The sequence below is a fragment of the Somniosus microcephalus genome, chromosome 9, assembly GCF_052327205.1.
Source record: "Somniosus microcephalus isolate GS21.2 chromosome 9, FLI_Smic_1.0, whole genome shotgun sequence".
In the NCBI taxonomy this organism is placed as follows: Eukaryota; Metazoa; Chordata; class Chondrichthyes; order Squaliformes; family Somniosidae; genus Somniosus; species Somniosus microcephalus.
Window position 1 is genome coordinate 116,815,673 of NC_140995.1, and position 20,627 is coordinate 116,836,299.

General features: G+C 43.7%; 2 protein-coding genes across 21 annotated transcripts in view; one reads left to right on the forward strand and one right to left on the reverse strand.

Moving 5' to 3' along the window:
* The window catches only part of supt3h (SPT3 homolog, SAGA and STAGA complex component), a 637,210-nt gene that overhangs the window by 506,883 nt on the left and 109,700 nt on the right, over positions 1-20,627 (reverse strand). The window lies entirely within an intron of this gene.
* runx2a (RUNX family transcription factor 2a) overlaps positions 18,861-20,627 on the forward strand; it is a 217,351-nt gene continuing 215,584 nt past the window's right edge. The window contains exon 1 of the mRNA XM_085997065.1: positions 18,861-18,958. Coding sequence (XP_085853191.1) covers positions 18,901-18,958 — 58 coding nt within the window. The 5' untranslated portion in view covers positions 18,861-18,900. The remainder of the gene's footprint in view (positions 18,959-20,627) is intronic.

The window sequence follows — 20,627 nt, forward strand, 5'->3', positions numbered from 1 at the left end:
GGAGATTCAAAACACTGAGCACCATAAGAGACAGTTAGGTGGTTAGCAAGTTCGGGGGTGATTTTCCCACTGGAGGCGGATTTCGGTTTGGGTGGGTTCCAAACCCGCCTCCACTGATAGGGGGGAATAAATTGCGAGTTCCCCTAATTAGCCAGTTGATGTCAGAGGTGTGGGTTGCCCTTGGCCAATTAGTGTTTTGGAACTGAAACTCGCCTCTGCTGACATCACTTTTGCAGCCTCATTTTAGTGCTGCTTGCTGCTTTGCATCATTCCACTGGATTTCTGTCGATGCTGCACCACCTGCAACATATTTTGAGAAACCACTATGTTCAATTCCAAGGCAAGAGCCTTCCCGAGGTTCTCGGATGAAGCGCTGCAAATGTTGGTTGAGGGGGTGAGAGCTAGCAGGGAGGTGATCTTCCCCTCATCTGGGAGAAGAGGCCTCCCAAAGAAACCAAGGCTGTGTGGGTCCAGCTGGCAAGGAATATAACCTCCAGATCTGTGTGCAGATTGGGTGAATGTTTCTGAGTATTGATGAAATGCCATCCCTGTTGGAAAGCATAAAAATGATTTGATGGCAAAATGTTGGCGTGATGGCATCTGTTCTTTTGCCTTAGGCAGTTCCACACTGCAGGCGCCACAACACTTGTGTTGTCAGGTTGGTGGCGAGAGTGAAAGGAGGCCAGAGAGTTATGTCCATTGTCTATGATGTCTTAAGATGGAGCCAAGGACATGTGCCAACATGGGCAACCTATGCAAATCTGGCCAGGATAAATGCAACCCTTGCATCACGGGCAGCCATGTACTCGCATGCTGGCCAATAGACCGACGCTCGGTCCTCCTCCTCATCTGAGGAGGCTAGGAACTGAGCCACTTGCTCATCAGGAAGCTGCAAGCCACGACGCTGTGCCATGTTGTGCAGTGCACAGCAGACCACGACCATTCTGGAGACCCTGTATGGTGTATACTGCAGGGTTCCACTTGATCGGTCAAGGCAACGGAAGCGCATCTTCAGCAACCCAATGGTTTGCTCGATGACGGACCTGGTCGAAGTGTGGCTGGCGTTGTTGCGCTCTTCAGCCTCGTTAGCTGGCCTCCTGATTGGCGTCATTAGGCACTTCTTCAGGGGTTAGCCTTTGTCACCAAGGAGTCATCCGTTAAGTTGGTTTGGCAGATTGAAAAGCAGAGGAACACTAGAGATCCGCAGGATGAGAGAGTCATGGCAACTACCACAGAACTTGGCGCAAACATGCAAAAACTCCTTCTTGTGTACGTTGAGGGAGTGGAAGCCCTTGCGGTTGACAAAGATAGCTGGGTTGTGATGGGGTGTTCTAAGGGCCACATGTGTGCAGTCTATGATGCCCTGCACCATTGGCAAAGCCAACTGAACGGGCGGTTATACTTGCTTGATCCCTTGAGAAGTGGATGCAATTGTGCGTCTTTGCGAAAACGGCATCGGTAACCTGTGTGATGCAACTGTGGGCGGCCGACTGGGAGATGCCGCTGATGTCTGCTGATGATCCCTGGAAGGAGCTTGAGGCAAAAAAGTTGAGTGCGGTGGTGACTTTGACCACCCGCTCCTCTGGGCACCAGGTCTTGGTGCAGCAGTGTGCAGATGTCTCGGACAATCTCTCGTGAAAGTCTCAACCTCCTTTGGCACTGCTGCTCAGTCCTGTTGAGGTAGCTCATCCTCTGACTGTAAACCCTCTGTTGGGGGTATCTCCTGCGGCGAGGTGCCTCGATGCGCTGGCGCCTTCTGCCCTGTGCAGCATCAGGTGGCTGAGCAGGAGGTTAGAGCTCCTGCTGCTGCTGAGTTGTCTGGTTCTGCTGCTGCCGTGGCTGCTCCTCATCCGAATCTGAGCTCCATGGTGAAAAGAAATGAATGGTTCCCATGCTGCTGGCAGATACCTCCGTTGGGGAAGCGCTCATTCCAACTGGGGAGAGGGTCTTCCAAGGCGATCCCACAGTTGGTAGATAGAAGCTGCAGCACCTCCAACTTCGGTAGGCCTGCTAAAAGTGCTGAAAGACCTTTTAAAGCAAAGTTCTGCCACCTGCAATTAATCCCTGATGAAAGCTCCATTTTAATGGTGGAGCTGCATCTGTGAGGCGGCCACCGACTTGTCAACCCGCCAGGTTTAGCTGGCGTAGTTTAGGAGGGTCGTGGAACACGTTGAAAATGAGGAAAAATAACGAGGGCCTCTCAAAATAGGATTGGAGAGGCCCTTAACTACCATTTAAGGCTCTTAACAACCTCTCTGGCCTGCTGGAGGCGGGACCGATTCGCACCCAGCAAAACCGCTTCCGGCAATATTGCGCGGAGGCGGGTTGCGAACCCGCACTCAGTTTTTGCGATTTTCCCGCCTCCAAAGGGTTGGGAAAATCGCCCTCTTAAGATTCTAAAGGGACTATTGGAGTATAACTTGTAAAAGGATTAATGCATAACACCAAGCTACTGGCATAATACATTGCTGCAACATGTTACACTGCAGGATAAGAATATTGTTCATACCTGCAATTTCCCACAGTATGAAACCTAAATATCCCCATGGCTAACAGGAGAAAAAATGTGAACCAATCAATTCCACTGACATTTTATTACAAAGGATTCAACTATAATATGTATTTACATTTTAATGAAAGAAAGACTCGCTTTTATATTTTGCCTTTCATGGCCTCAGGACATCCCAAAGCGCTTTACAACCAATTAAATACTTTTAAAGTGTAGTCACTGTCGTAATGTAGGAAATGCGGCGGCCAATTTGCGAACAGCAAGCTCCCACAAACAACAATAAAATAAATGACCAGATCATCTGTTTTAGGTGTTGGTCAAAGGGTAAATGTTGACCATGATGCCGGGAAAACGCCCCTGCTCTTCTTCAAATAGTCCTGTGGGATCTTTTACGTTCACCTGAGGGAGCAGACGGGGCCTCGATTTAACATCTCATTCGAAAGACGGCACCTCCAATAGTGCAGTACTACCTCATGTTCAAGCTCCCCTCCAGGACTTGAGCACATAATCTAAGCTGACAATTCCAGTGCAGTGCTGAGGAAGTACTGCATTGTTGAAGATGCCATCTTTTAGATGAGATCCTAAACAGTGGCCTGGTATGCTTGCTCAGGTTGACATAAAAGATCCCATAACGCTATTAAAATAAGAGTAGGAAGTTCTCTTGATATCCTAGCCAACTTTCCTCCTCAATAACAAAAGAACTGATTATCTAGACATTCATTCATTTGCTGTTTCTGGGGCCTTGGTGTGTACAATTTGGCTGCCACGTTTGCTTACCTAATTATAACTGTAATTCAAAAGTAACTAATTGGTTGAAAAGTTCTTAGGGACATCTCGAGGACATGATAAGAGGCTATATAAATGCAAGTTCTTTTCTTTCTTTAGATGCAATTGGTGAATTGTCACCACACCAAGGCTAAATTCACTTTGTTCCAGTGCCTAAATGCAGAAAGTAGAATTTTGTTTACTTATAGAAGATAGTGAGAACCACCCATGTGATGGGGGTGGGGTAGGAAGAGAAGGGCATTCAATTTTAGTCTGACAACCGTTTCCACTTATACTTCAACTGGTGTGACTGAAGTACACACTACAAGCCTCATATTTCTATTTTTCAAATTTAGTAAAATTTTATCAATGAAAGTAAAAACCAGAAGGGGTCCTGAAAACCAAATATATTTTTTATACAAAATTTGAAATAAGGCACTATACGAATGTGACACTGGTGGTAACAGTTTCCTGTCTTTGCTTGGCCACATCCTTTGCAGTAATTCAAGACAACTTTTCCAGATTTTCTCATACACAACCTTTCTTTATCCTGGCCAATTAAGTAAAAAGGAAGGAACAAAGGAAATGGTGGACCTCCATAAATTATACGGCATTTTGAACATAACCCTATATTTTCCAGCTCACAGGGGTACATCTACTTATATGCTGAAATACGTGTACTATGGAAAGCATTCTTTACTCTCCCCCAAGTTCCACACACACATACATACACACAAATCACTGAAAGATTTTTAGAAACCCTGAGTCCACATTAAAGTTTTGTTATTCAGCTAACCGATAAGTGAGCTAACAGGCTACAAAAATTGGAGAGTTTTGTAATAGGCTCAGGTCTATAAACAGCCAGTTCTAAAATCTCTGCTCAATTTGTTTTATATCAGCCACCAGGGAAAGTTGTGTTGCTGCCGATGCTATATCTCCTGCAGAGTGTACTTCTGCATTTTACTGATTGAGTTTACATCAAGTCAAAATATAAAGCTTACTGGTAGACCCATTAATGATGCAATCATATCACTGATCTGGTCAATTGCTTCCCATTGCCAATTGGAAAATTCCTAGACATTCAAATTCCTTTAATGTTCTAGACTATTTATTGTGTGCAGCTTTGTAATTCTGTTGCTGTAGAAACTGGTTCCATCCACCCAGTTCTGCAAAATATATTTTTGTGTTGCGAGAACAGGGGAAGATTCAGCAGTGTAATGGTAGTTTTAGAAGTGGTATACTGTACTGTACATCATCGGACAAGAATTCCTTTTGGGGTGGGGGCGTGGAGGATCTAGAGGTATGCGCCCCTCCCCAAAAAACTAGATTTTTGGCATGTTATTTAGTGTATTTTCTAGCACATGAAGTACACTTTTTCTTAAATATGCAGAAATATTAATATATATATAACTATTTCATAAGGTGTAAAAATACAGCTTACAATTAAAACACACAAAACATACTCCCCTGTTAAGTCAGGTGACTTTATCTAGTGAGCAGTACAGACCAACATAGCTAGCCAACCCACCAGTCCAGTTCACCCATCAGTCTGCAGCCAGCCAGCTGCCACCAATAAGCAGGCAAAACACAGCCAGCTACCACAAGAAGCCAATCAGCAAAAGAAAGCATTCTATAACCAGCAGTCAGAGACTAGAAACAAACCACAGCCAGTCAGCTATCCAGCAGCAGCCATCCCACGAAGGTCACCAGGAGCCAGCGACCAGCAACTAGTCTGTAGCTATCTGCCACGATACAGCTGGGGGCCCCGAGTTAGAGTTTAGGCCACTGACCTATGGCAGAAACTGAAAAACAGAGTGCAAAAAATTAATCGCTGCAACTACTACTAACCAGGGGTGCAGCGAACAACCTGGGGTATTAGTGGACCATGACAATGCAAAGAGTGCACAGATGAACCACAAGTTAAATGTAGCCCACAATGTCAGAAAGTGGTATTTCAAAATGAGTGGCCAGTTGATGAGCATATGATGCCCCTTCTAGCTCCCCAAAAGTTGAAGTAGGTATTTGCCATATACCTGCATAAACTCTCCTCTACATATAGTATAATAAAATTAAGCTCTCAATATATAGTCCCTTAAGCCACACTGAAAACAAGAAATTGCATTTATATAGCATTTTTAACATAGAAAATGTCCCAAGACGCTTCACAGAGACATAATCAGACAAAAATGGATACCAAAACAAAGAAGAAAATATGAGGAGGCGCGACCAAAAGCTTGGTCAAAGAGGTGGCTTTTATGAAAGGGTCTTAAAGGATGAGAGGGAAGTGGAGAGGCGGAAGTGATTCAGGAGGAAATTCCAGAGCATGAAACCTAGGCATCTGAATGCATGGCCGGCAGTGGTAGGGTCTAGGATAGGGGGTGGATGGGGGAGGCGGATGTACATTAGACCAAAGTTGTTGGAACAGAGTTATTGGGGGGATTGTACGGCTGGACGGGGGACCAGAAAGTGAAGGAACTGGGAAGAGAGGGAGGAAAGAGAGAGTGAGGCATAGACATCAGAGACAGAGAGAGACACACACAGACACAGGCAGAGAGAGAAAAATAGACACCCACATCAGAGAGAAAAATACATCAGAGAAAGAGAGGAAGGAATCAAAGAGAAATATGTTGATGTTACAACATGGAAACAGGCCATTAACCAACCAATCTGTTTTGGTGTTTACCCTCCCACTCAAGCACATTAATCCACCCTGTTCCCCTATCCCTTTATGCCCTTTTCCTTCATCCACCTATCCAATCTAGTCTCAAATATTAACACATAGTTTCTGCCTCAACCACTAACCCTGGGAGTGAATTCCACAGCCTCACAACTCTCCATATAAAGATATTGTTTTGCTCTCTTTTTTAACTCTCTCACGTTTAATCTTGGCCTCTAGTTCCTGACCCCTCAACTACTGGAAACAGTCTGATTCTAACTACCCTGTCCCATCCTTTCATAATTTTAAACTTCTATCATATCACCATGTTGTTCTAATGAAAAAAGAGACAAACTTTTTAAAGTTTTTCTTCATATTTGTATTTACGCATACCAGGCAGCATCCTAGAAAAACCTGCATTCTACATTCTCTAAAGCCTCAATATCCTTCCTATTGTGTGGACCTTAATACTGCACATAGTACTCTAACTGAGGTCTTAAGGTTTTATATAGACTGTTCACTGGCCTTTGTATCCCTTGTAATGAAACCTAGAATTCCATTTGTTTTTTTTTCCATCTTATCAACTAAGGTGCTGCCTTTAAAGACCTGGGGGGAGAAATTGGGTGGAGCTGCAAACGGGGCGCCAAGCTCGCCTGGGCACCAGATTTTGCGCTGCGATCGGAGCAGCAGCGATCGCTGGAAATTCAGCTAGAGCGCCCCAAGAGGGACACGGGGCGAGGCTCGAGGTGCTCTGCATCCCTCTTAGGGCGCTGAAACTGAATATCGCAGCGCAACGTGCCGCAGCACCACACGCTGCGGCACGGCGCACTGCAGTACTGCAGGCCTTCCTCCCATTCTTAAGGGGGAGGGGCCTGCACCAGCGCGATGAGCGATCGCGAGTGCCGGCAAAAGAGCCCGGCACCGAGAAGTGCCGGGCTCTCGGAAAGCAGCCAGCAATGCTGCGGGGGGGGGAGAACAGGAGGCCGGGGACGGACGTGCTGGCAGGCGGCCGCCGAAAAACCGGCCGCCCCGCACCTCCACCTTAATTTGCGTCACTGCCGCCAAAGGTAGGCCCCGTGAACCGGGCACGATTAGCGAGCGGCGCTAGAGGCGGTCGCTGCCAAATATCACGATCGGGGCGGCAGCGGGGCGCTGCGCACACCGATGACGTCATCGGTGGCGGCGCAGCGCAACAGGCTAACGCCGCCATTAGCACCCCAGCTAAATATCACAGGAGGCGTGGCCAGTGGCGCTAAAGCCACTGAGTGCCCTCTTTAGGTGCTAACTGGTGGCGCAGCCCACCGAATTTCTCCCCCCTGTAAACCTGTACCCACAAATCCCTCTGCTCTTCCCCAGGATTGAGCCTACTTCCATTCATAATTACTGCTGCAACAACAGAAAATGCTGGAAGTTCTGATGAAGAGTCCCAGACCTGAAACGTTAACTCTGTTTCTCTCTCCACGGATGCTGCCTGGCCTGCTGAGTATTTCCAGCATTTTCTGTTGTTGTTTCAGATTTCCAGCATCTGCAGTATTTTGCTATTACAAAATTACTGCTGTTTGTTTTAGCAAAATGCATCACCTCACACTTACTGACAACCGTCACTTATTAGCCATTCCCCTTATCATCAATATCCCTTTGCAGCTTCTTTTGGTCTTCTAAAGAATTAGCAACTATGTCAACATTCAAGATCAGATTGGATAGGTGGACAAGGGGTTGCAGGCATATAGGAAGAGAGTGGGTAAATGTGATTAGAACTATTTGCTCACGTGGCGGCTAAACACCAAAAATGGATTGGTTGGGTTGAATGACCTGTTTCCATGTCATAGCTTCCTATTTTGGTATTGACCTATACCTAAATCAATAATGTACAGTAAAACAGAAGTAACCCCAGAACTGCATCTGTAGGACACCACTACCCACTTTCAACCACTCTGGAAAAGATGCCCGTAACTCCTACTCTCTCTTTTCTCCCTTCTAACCAATGTTTAATCTAATTTGCTATTTCCCCCCAATTCCATAACCCTTAATCTTCACTAGTAATCTCTTGTGTAGTACCTTGTCAAAGGCTTTCCTAAAGTTCATATAGGCTACAACTACTCCATTTCCCCAATAACCATGTCTGTTACATTCTCAAAGAATTCTTTGATATTTGTCAAGCATGATTGTCCCTTTTGAAATCCATGCTAGTTGCTTCTACCTATTTTCTCTTTATCTAGATATGTGGTAATTTCATTCTTAAGAATAAAATTTTCCCGAACACAGTTGTTAAGCTAACTAGACTGCAATTACCTGGATTAGCTCTGTCTCCCTTTTTTTTTTAAATGGGTACTACATTAGCCATTCTACAGGGGGAATCAGAGAATAAGAGTTGGAGAAAGTAGAACAAGAGAGGTAGTTAAGGCAGTGAGAGGGAATGACTGAAGAGAAAGAAAGATTGAAGATGGAGGATAGAGCTCGAAGTTACAGAATGAGATCGAAGGGAGCATACGCGAGAGATCGAAGGGAGCATACGCGAGAGATCGAAGGTGGGAAGAGAACAACTGGTGGATGGGAAGAGAACGAAGAGGGCGAGAGATAAGGCAGAGTCAGAGGAGCAAAAATGAGAAGAGAGAAGAGCGAAAGAGAGATAATGAAAGAGAAAGCTTTCAAAGGAAGAGAGTTCCAAAGTTTGGAGAGAAACCGATCAGAGAGATGGTAGAAATGAGTCTGATGAGTGCTGGAGGAAGAAACAGACAGTAGAGAGAAGTTGCAGAGTATTTTTAATTCGTTCACGGAATATGAGCGTCACTGGCAAAGCCAGCATGTATTGCCCATCCCTAATTGCCCTTGAGATGGTGGTGGTGAGCCGCCGCCTTTGAACTGCTGCAGTCCGTGTGGTGAAGGTACACCCACAGTGCTGCTAGGGAGGGAGTTCCAGGACTTTGACCCAGCGACGAAGAAGGAACGCAATATCTTTCCAAGTCAGGATGGTGTTGACTTGGAGAGGAATTTGCAGGTGGTGGTGTTCCCATGCACCTGCTGCCCTTGTCCTTCTAGGTGGTAGAGGTCATGGGTTTGGGAGGTGCTGTCGAAGAAGCCTTAACGAGTTGCTGCAGTGCATCTTGTAGTTGTACACACTGCTACCATGGTGCACCGATGGTGGAGGGAGTGAATGTTCAAAGGTGGTGGAAGGGGGTGCCAATCAAGCGGGCTGTTTTATCAAAGAGGTTTATGGCACAGAAGGAGGCCATTCAGCCCATCGTGTCTGTGCCGGCTAGTAAGAAAAGAATTCACTCTGGGGGGAGGAGCGCTAAAGTACTGCCGGGCGCTACCTAATTCTAACAGATGCGAACTTCCGGTTTAGCGCTCCAGGAGAGAAGTAGAGCGCTAACTCGAGCACTACCACTTCCCTTGGAGTGCTAAGCCAGGCAAGAGGGGCGGTAGAGTCAATGTCCAGTGCAGCGCTGCCGGGATCAGAGGCTCCTTCCCTCCCTTAAAAGGGAAGGGCCATTGCTGCAGGCGCTGCAAGAAAACAAATCCCCTGATCGCCGACGGCACCTCTGATCGGCCCCAAGCAATCTAACAGAGTGCAGGGCTGATCAATCGCGGCACCTGAAAAATAGAATACACAGTCTTGAAACATTTTTCGCACACCTCACTGGCAATCCCTTTAACTACCGCTCCCCAAGCGGTGACAACACCTCCTGCAGCTGACAGTGTTGACGTCCGGTGATGACGCCCGGTGATGCTGCAGGGGGCGGAAGCCAAGTTCGCATCCGGGGCGTTACCGGGGTGCTGCGTACTGGATGACGTCACAATCTCCTGGGTGCAGGAAATCGTGGTGTATGGGTTTACCACTGCCGCTAAACTGCAGGGGAAGTTCGCGGGCGTCGGTACTCACGCCGCACCCGGTCGCAAAGCTGGTAGCATACCATTATTGTCCCCCAGAGGCGCTACCGGGAGGTGCAAACCAGGGGAATTTCTAGCCCAATTATCTTTACACATGATTCTTTACCACAAGAAATATTTGAAGCAGTGAAACCATATAATTAAGCTTCTGATTATGTTCCGGGATGGATGTTAAGATTGAATCAATGGGAATGTACTGGAGAAGAGTTTTCTGCATTCTTCCAAGGTCCATGCTGCACATTGCATGGGAGAACAGAATGCAAAAAGGAAAAAATAAAATCACAAAGGCAATGTTTGTCTGAGATGTTCTTCATGTCTGGGCACTGTCCATATGATCTTCCCATAAAAGGGAAGGTTCTTTGGTTGATGATTAGGATCTTTTTTCCCCCAGTGAAGGCAGAACAACAATCAAATAAGTAACAACTGAGCCATAAAAGGGCAGCAGGGCTGAATCTTTGTAGATGAAGGGTGCTTCCATTTCAAAAGACAATCCTACCAAGTAGATGTCCAAGTTTCTTTGTTCTAACATCCTCCACAAACCACATCAACTCAGTATTGCCTGGGTATTGGTGGGGGGGGAAGAAGTCCTTTTAGTCTAGCAAAAACAGTTACACTCTAGAAATATCTACTAAATAGCAGGTTACACTTACACAACAGCTCCAATCCCTAATACTTTGCAAAGATGTTGGAGTTTCCTCATGTAGCACTCTTGCAGGTACAAAGCAAAGTGACCTTTCTAAGATTAGACTGTGAATTACATGTAGATCTTGCCTTTTCACTTTTCCCAAGTTTTCCTAACTGCTCGGTAATAACAATATCAGATATAATCAACCAATTATTTTAGAAACAACTCCCATTTATGAGGTGCCTTTCACCACCTCAGGATGCCCCAAAGTGCTTTACAACCACTGAAGTAATTCTGCCTACTTTTGGCAGAACCAGTTCTATGGCTAGGAATTTCCTTGGAGCTGCTCCCACTCTGCTGCTGTAACTTCACGGGAAATCTGGTGTCAAGCTTCTTGATTGTTTAAAGTGGTGGATGGGTACAGCTCCAGGAACATTCATTCCCTCCACCACCAGTGCACCGTGGCTGCAGTGTGTACCATGTACAAGATGCACTGCAGGAATAAAAACAGAAAATGCTGGAGATACTCAGCAGGTCATCGCATCATCTGTGAAGAGAGAAACAGAGTTAACGTTTCAGGTCGATGACCTTTCGTCAGTTCTGAAAGGTCATCGACCTGAAACGTTAACTCTGTTTCTCTCTTCACAGATGCTGCCTGGCCTGCTGAGTATCTCCAGCATGTTCTGACTTTACTTCAGATTTCCAGCATTTGCAGTATTTTCTTTTTGTATGCACTGCAGCAACTCGCCAATACTTCTTCAGCAGCACCTCCCAAACCCGCAACCTCTACCACCTAGAAGGACAAGGACAGCAGGTGCATGGGAACACCACCATCTCCAAGTTCTTCTCCAAGTCACACACCATCCTGACTTGGAAAGATATCGTTGTTCCTTTTTCGTCGCTGGGTCAAAATCCTGGAACTCCCTCCCTAGCAGCACTGTGGGAGTACCTTCACCACACAGACTGCAGCAGTTCAAGAAAGGCGGCTCACCACCACCTTCTCAAGGGCAATTAGGGATGGGCAACAAATGCTGGCCTTGTCAGCAATGCCTACATCCCATGAAAAAAAAGCCCAAGCCTGAATGTCGTCCAGGTCTTGTTGCACGCGGACACGGACTGCTTCATTATCTTGCTTTATTATCTGAGGAGTTGTGAATGGAACTGAACACTGTGCAATCATCAGCAAACATTCCCACTTCTGCCCTTATGATGGAGGAAAGGTCATTGATGATGTAGCTGGAGATGGTTGGGCCAGGGGCACTGTCCTGTGGAACTCCTGCAGCGATGTCCTGGGGCTGAGATGATTGGTCTCCAACAACCCCAACCATCTTATTTGTGCTAGATATGACTTCAGCCAGTGGAGAGTTTTCCCCCGATTCCCATTGACTCTAGCCAAGCTATTCCAGTACAGCTACAATAAAGGCATCTGCCCAAAAAGTGGAAAATTGCCCAGGTATGTCCTGTCCACAAAAAGCAGGACAATTCCAATCCAGCCAATTACTGCCCCATCAGTCTACTCTCAATCATCAGCAAAGTGATGGAGGGGGTCGTTGACAGTGCTATCAAGCGGCACTTACTCACCAGTAAGTTGCTCACCCATGCTCAGTTTGGGTTCCGCCAGGATCACTCGGCTCCAGACCTCATTACAGCCTTGGTCCAAACATGGACAAAAGAGCTGAATTCCAGAGGTGAGGTGTGAGTGACTGCCCTTGACATCAAGGCAGCATTTGACTGAGTGTGACATCAAGGAGTCCTAGTAAAATGCATATAGTCCTGAGTTGTAGCTTCACCAGGTTGGCACCTCATTTTTAGGTATGCCTGGCACTGCTCCTGGCATGCCCTTCTACACTCATCATTGAACCAGGGTTGGTTCCCTGGTTTGATGGTAATGGTGAGGGATATACTGGGCCATGAGATAACAGATTGTGGTGGAATACAATTCTGCTGCTGCTAATTGCCCACAGCACCTCATCGATGTCCAGTTTTGAGCTGCTAGATCTGTTCTGAATCTATCCCATTTAGCACGGTGGTAGTGCCACACAACACAATGGAGGGTGTCCTCAATGTGAAGATGGGATTTCGTCTCCACAAGGACTGTGCAGTGGTCACAGCTACCAATACTGTCATGGACAGATGCATCTGCGACAGGTAGATTGGTTTTTCCCTCATGTTGGTTCTCTCACCACCAGCCTCATCTTCAGCCAGAAGTGCCGAGTGGATGATTCTTCTCAGCCTACTCGAGGTTCCCACCATCACAGAAGCCAGTCTTCAGCCAATTCGATTCACTCCACGCAATATCAAGAAATGGCTCAGCGCACTAGATACAACAAAGGCTTTGGGCCCCGACAATATCCTGGCTGCAGTGCAGAAGACTTCAGGACTCAGCCAGCAGTGGTGCTACTGAGCCACTCTTGGTGATGGACATTGAAGTCCCCCCACCCAGAGTACATTCTGTGCCCTTGCTGACCTCAGTGCTTCTTCCAAGTAGTGTTCAACAAGGAGGAGTACCGATTCATCAGCTGAGGGAGGGTAGTAGGTGGTAATCAGCAGGAGCTTTCCCTGCCTATGTTCGACCTGATGCCATGAATTTTCATGAGATTTTTTTATTCGTTTGTAGGCGCCGCTGGCAAGGGCATTTATGGCCCATCCTTATTGCCCGGTGTCCGGAGTCAATGTTGAGGATTCCCAGAGCCACTCAATCCTGACTGTATAATACTGTGCCACTATCTCTGGTGTGTCAGTGCTGCCAGTGGGACAGGACATACCTAGGGATGGAGATGAATGAGTTTGAGGCGTTGGCTGAAATGTATGTCATACAGCTCTCCAAATTTTTGCGCATGTCCTGAGATGTTAGTGAGGAGGACTTTGCAGGGTTGACTGGACTGGGTGTGCCTTTGTCATGTCAAAATTCGATGCCTAGGCTGATGCCGAGTGGTCCGTCCAGTTTTATTCTTATTATACTTTGCTGTAGCGGTTTGGTACAACTGAGTGACTTGCTAGGCTATTTCAGAGGGCAGTTAAGAGTCAACCACATTGCTGTGGGTCTGGAGTCACATATAGGCCAGACCAGGCAAGGACGGCAGATTTCCTTCCCTAAAAAGGATATTAGTGAACCAGGTGAGCTTTTACAACAATCCGGTAGTTACATGGTCACCATTACTGATACTAGCTTTTTATTCCAGATTTATTGAATTAACTGAATTTAAATTCCCCAACTGCCATGGTGTAATTTGAACTCGTGTCTCCAGTGAACAGTCCAGACTTCTGGATAACTAGTCCAGTAACATAACCACTATGCTACCGTTCCCGATAGTGTAGAGGCCTGGAGGATGGGGGAATGAGAAGTAATTTGAAGAAGATGGTATAGTCATCCTGGTGTAGTATGTGCCGATATGGTGGTATGATTAAAACAATTTCCAAAAAAGTTGCAAGTGGCCTTTCAATGAAGGTCTTACAAGAAATGATCATAGTACAGTATTTGAAAACAAATTCACTGAGCTTTTTCTTCAAACTTGATTAGAAAAATCAGGTGTGATTGGGAGCATCCTTATAGCCATTCCAACATGTGACAAGATGGTAATTAATCAGCTATGTAGCACACTGTATCTTATTAAACCACTGGTTCCAAACTCAAAGAAACACACTCACTACACATCCCCAAGGAACAAACAAGAAATATTTTTAACTCTGATTAATTGTTAATAAAGAGCTATCCTATGTAATGCACTGCAGAATTTAACACTGTTTACTCAACTGAACTACTCAATGTTGCCCTTCAACCAATCTACCCACATTCAATTCTGATACAGTAGTTGAATTCTTTACTGCTTAGTTCATACAAAAACAAAATTCAAACAAAATCTTATTGGGGTCAGCTTCCACATGTACCCATATGACGATACCCAGCTCTACCTGTCCACCCCTTGCTCAACCCTTCCACTGCCTCTGTACTGTCAGACTCCTTGTCCAACATCCAGTCATGGATGGGTGGCAGTTTCTTCCAATTAAAGATTGGGAAGAAAGACTTGCATTTATATAGCGCCTTTCATGACCAATGAAGTACTTATTGAAGAGTAGTCACTGTTGCAATGTAGGAAATGTGGCGGCCAATTTGCGCACAGCAAACTCCCACAAACAGCAATGTGATAATCACCAGATAATCTGTTTTTGTTATGTTGGTTGAGGGATAAACATTGGCCAGGACACCGGGGATAACTCCCCTGCTCTTCTTCGAAATAGTGCCATGGGATTTTTTTATGTCCACCTGAGAGAGCAGACGGTTTAATGTCTCATCTGAAAGACAGCACCTCCATAAGTGCAACACTCCCTCAGCACTGCACTGGGGTGTCAACCTAGATTTTTGCACTCAAGTCTCTGGAGTGGGACTTGAACCCACAACCTCCTGACTCCGAGGCGAGGGTGCTACCCACTGAGCCACGACTGACACTGAAGCGGTCTTCTTCAGCTCCCGCCACAAACTTAGTATCCTTGCACCGATTGAATTCCCTTCCCAGGCTACTGTCTCAGGTTGAACCAGACTGTTCACAGCCTTGACATCCTATTTGACCCCGAGCTGAGCTTCGAACTTCATCACAAAGACCTCCTACTTCCACCTTCATAAAATCATCTGTCTGTGCTTCAGGAACAGCCCACCGGCTACTGAAACTCTCATCCGTGCCTTTGTAACTTCCAGAATCGACTATTCCAATGCTTTCCTGGCCAGCCTCTCACCCTCAATGTCCTGTACACCAGTTCATCCAAAACTGTGCTGTCCGTATCCTATCCACATGAAGACCTGCTCATCCAGCTCTCCTGTCCTTTCTGGCCTACATTAGCTACTGGTCCCCAATGCCTCCAATTTAAAATTCTCATCCTGTGTTTAAATCCCTTCATGGCCTCACCTCTCCCTCAGTCCTCCAATCCCCCCAGAACTCACCGTTCCAACAACTTTGGCCTCTTGTACATCCTGCCTTTCGCTCCACCACTGGCGGCCGTGCCTTCAGCTACCGAGGTTCCAAACTCCAGAATACTCGTCAGAAACCTTTCCGCTTCTCCAATTCTTTCCTGTCCTTTAAGACCCTTTCATAAAACTCACCTCTTTGACCGAGCTTTTGGTCAGTCCTCCTAATAGAGCTTCCTTTGCTTCAGCATCTATTTCTTGTCTGATTACGCCTCTGAGAAGCGCCTTGGGGCATTTTTCCATGTTAAAGGTGTTGTATGAAAGCAAGTTCTTGTTGTCAGTCTGGCTTAAGGGACAACATGTTGGGAGCCTAATTGTATTCTATATGACTGCAATAACCAGCATTTGCGTCATCTTCAGTAGCATAAATATATTCTCCTGTGGTTACAATTTTTTTTAATAATGTATTTTCGTATTTGGCGGCAGCGATGGCACTAAAGGTACTCAGCCAATTACAATATAGAGACAGTACAATTTAAATTTACTAAAAACCTTTGAACAAAAGATATGATTTCTAACAGTTATCTTGTGACAATCACAATTGAATTATTTTCATGGTAAGCATGTTTTTGTGGTTGATGATAGGTATCAAGGCACAATATGATGCCAATCCAATTACAACAATCCTACAGAATATCCTACTTCATTGTCCCAAAATCCCAATATATTAAATAATGAGGAAAAGAAGTTTCCACCGGTATTATTTTCTGCTGCAGAGGCTTGATGGAAGTCAAGTACAAGTATAACGTAACTGCTCATGCAGCAGTGCAGACCTCTAAAGCAAATTAATAGAAAATTCAAAGGTTAAGTTCAAAAAAGATGGGCAATTAACAGTGCACGTCAAATGTGAAACTGAAACCAAATCCTGTATGCTTAAAAAAACTCGCTGCATGCTAATATCAACCTTATAAGTCAAAGGAAGAGATCTGAATTGAATCATAAAAGTATCCCTACGAACAGTCTACCAACTGCAAACAAATTAAACTGCTCTGTTACAGCAATACAATTCAGCTCCCATTACAGTCCATGTACAACTTGATATTGGTAATAATGGGTCAGACTATGAAAGCCATTCTCCTTGTTTAAAGGGTCCAGCGAGCTGACAGAATATACTCATACGCTAATGTTGGGTAATGATAGAAAAAGTATCATTTTTTAATTAGCTTTTTATTCTAGATGTTACACCTCGTGTATAAAATCTTCTGTAAAACCTGTATCAATGTTGCGCTCCTAATCTAAAAATTATATAGTATTATAAAATGTTTACATAAAAAAGTATATTTTATCAATTTGGTTTATATCTCTCCAATAAACCACTGCGGAATCTTTATCATAATCTCACAATCTGGGATCACTCAGTAGCTTCTCCAAAGACATCTGCAATGGTAATTCCACTCCAAACCTAATCAATATTGCTGGTTTAAAAAAATTCAAAACTCACAAAATACAATATGCATCAGGAAACGGTGAGTTCAGGAAACCACTTGTGACACAGCCAACATAACTCATGAGCACCATGACCCACACCACTCAACTTACTTTTCATACACCACCAGTTCCCATTGTGCATCCATCTTCTCTAAGAAAACTGAGGACTTGAACGCGAGCAGAAACTTTTAATGCTTACTGTTATACTACAGGTATGCAACGCTCTTTTACTTTCCAATTAAACATATTTGAATTCTTTCTTGCTCAGCCCTACAATACTGTACCTGAAGCCAATTTTAAATTAGTTTTAAACCCACCTCCATGGAGGTTTACTAAAAAGATTGATTTCAATGTGTTTCTGGTTTAGAGGTGCACAGTTCAAACTGATTTACCTCAGTGTGGATTGGTTTAAATTCCCTAGTGTGAACAAAACCTAGAATTTTGACATCAGCTACGCTTTGCAGAATTAAAGTTAATGAAGTACATGGAGAAAAGTTTAAAATAAAATACAAACAAGAAGTGTCCTAAAAAATCTTTTACTGTGCACCTTAACCTCATGTGTCTTTTATTATGTGATCCTGCCATTCAAAAAAAATACAAATCTAAAGACTAAACCAAAAGCTATGGCCAGTTACAAACTTCAACTATTACCGACATCATTTAGTTTTCAAAGTATTTGATAATTACTCTTAAAAAGTCTTTTTTTTTAAGAAAAGGAGTGATATACATTAATACTATCTTGAATAAATGCTATCAGTTTACAAAAATGACAAAGGAGACGCAAGCTGTTACATTTTATGTAAAACCTCTGCCCCCACCCCCATTGTGGAACTGTACATGTGGTTTGTGTGATGAATGTGGCTCTAGTACTTTAAATAGAAACAGAAAACCTTTTTATTTATTTTATTTTATTTGTAGACAGTAATGCAATTTCTGATCAATCCTACAAGTCAAGCACTGATAAATAAGAAATACTTTTGCATTTGACGGAAATAAGCTGAAGATTCACTACACTCAGTTTTCGTTATTCAAACCAAAGCTCCCGAACCATTTCAAAAATCATAGTGAAGCCATCATTTACACCAAGTCTTGCATTGGAATCCCGTGGCTTACACTTCTACAAGAGACAGTTACAGTACAGAACGCACAACAAGCAAGCTTCTGCTAACGAGACCCAACTTAGGTAACTTTCTTTCAAAAAAAGTGTAACCAACAAGGACAGGGGTAGGGGGGTTCAAGGATATCAGACACCCAGAAAATACAATATAAAGCAGACCCTCTCAATAGTGGCTAAATGCACTATTTTACTGTAAGTCATCACCGATCTTCAGAATTTCACACAACCCCTGTGCCAGCAAGCTACGCTCACTCTTCTGCATATATGACAATGCACTGGTAAGACGAAACTGAGCAGTGCGAGTCATTCCTGCTGCCCATATGCTTCATCTGTAGATGAGTTTGTTCTTTTTTTTCCCCTTTACTGCGTTTGTAATGCTGTCCAAATCCCCATGAGTCATATAAATTAAAGCTGGTCCCCCTTTATGCCAGGAAGAGTCTACCACGAGTCTTTTGTCAAAAACCCACAGGGATAGGCTGTCCCACTTTGCTTTGTATATCATGATGTCACAAGCCATGTGATCTAGCTTCTCCAGTAAGAGCATATGAAGAGTTTAAAGCTATGCTTTTTGGATTGTGTGAATGCTTCATTCGCCTCACAAACAACCACAGAACCACAAGTGCGGTGCAACTTTCTCTCCAGGACGACGAGAGAACCTCTGGTTCTAAATGGTTAATCTCCGCAGGTCACTACCAGCCACCAAGACCAATTCTGTCAGTAAGTGCTTGCTAACCACAGCCTTTACAGTAAATACTTGTCCATCAAATGTTTATTTGTCTTTTTTGCATGTTGTATGTTATTTTGTGGCCAAACAAGTTAATGACATCAAACAGCTCACCTAAGCACTGCTGGCAAGCTCTTAAACTTCCTCTGCAATGGTTATATTTTCAGTTTAAGGCTTCGAGGGACACCAAAACCACAGGCGAAAAGTATATTTGAAAGAAGGACTATGGCATCTAACAGCCTGTTCAGTTCAGTCACACCATGTCAGCAAAACTTCTTCTGGGGTAAGTAAAAATCATATATATTCTCTTGCACTAGATGTGGAATTTTACTAAAAATATTTCCATTCGGTACACGTTTATATAGCCTATTAATTTGCTGACTTGTTAATACAAAAGCTTGTTTCACAAGCTTGCTTACGCAGTAAAACTGAAGTAATGCAAAAATCAAATTGTTATAAAACTAAGCAGGATTATTTGTGAATAAAAACATTTATTACAAATAAAATGCATTCTTTTTTTCCAAATTTAAAAATACTACAACGCGTTTTAAAAAGTCCAAGTGTGAAAAATATATTATAGAAATAAGGTTATGCCTATGTCAATAGAGTAGTATAACCTATCTTTTCCAATCCAACATTCCTGTGGTATACAGTTCTTTCATGGAAAAAAAACAAAATAGCATATGACAAACAAAATGAAGATGGTCTGATAATATCTTGATTTTAGCTCTACTTTGTTACAAAAAAGAATGAGGGTGGGAAGGGAAAAACAACACACCGTCCTACTTACAAAACTCAATTACAACAGCACATATTATATTGATTATTGTTTTGTACAGGAAACATACAGTAGTCTCTTGATATTTGCATTGTGGATTTCTGGGTATGCGGCTAACCTGGTCTTACTGCTTAAAATACGAAACTCCCGCCAACCCCTAACAGCTGGGTCGCTGTACTATCTGACCACTAACATGGTTTCTAATATTTGTAAGGAACTGAACTTCATTTTAGAACTAGTGGCATGTTTTGCACGCAAGCAACTGCATTTAGTCTTCACAGAAACTGATCTGATTAAAATAAAACAACCGATGTCGCCAAAATGTACGCACAGATGTTTAAATCCTTTGCATTGCTTACCGTCAGAGCTGCCATTGTTTATGGTAATGCTAAGTGGAGCCACTCTGATTAAAATAAACGCAAGCATTTCTAATTTATCTGCACTGGCTACATCAAACAAACTTATTGATGAAAATCTGCAACAGCAAATTAGTAAGATTAGTGAAACGTTAAGATTCCTACCTTAACAAATAAAGATTATGAATGGAAATATTGAACAAGCTTTTACTAAAATACTAATTGCAGAGGAGACAAAAGGCATGCAAAGAATCTGCAGTGTTGTTTTTAATTTCCTGCAGGTACTCATTCTATTATTGTTCTCCACCACAACAGACCACAAAGATATCATACTGTACAATTTTCAGAGACCAGTGGGAAAAACTTGTGAAGTTTCAAGAAGTAATTTAATTTTTGTCATAAAAGCTAATGAGTTCATATGGCCGTTAGTCATCACTAAATACTACAGACAACCACAAGAAAGACTTATTTCTATAAGCTTTCACAAGTGGTCAGCTGAAATCTTTATCCCTCAAGTGTGGCTTTGCGTGTAACGTAACTCATTTAAAAAAAAAAAAATCCCAAAAATACATTCTACTTTACACTTACGAATTTCCATTCCCGAGTGTGATCCCAAAGCAGAAATACCCAATGTAACAAAGACTGGTGGTAAAATGTCGCAAGCACATTGTTTACTACTAAGAGAACATCTTAGGAAGTAATCCAGACAATTTGGGGAATCATTTAATCAGTAATGGCAAACAATACCAAGGTTATCCCTTTTTTCTTCTCTCCATTGAGTACTTCACACTCAAACATCCCTATTAAATATTAGATTT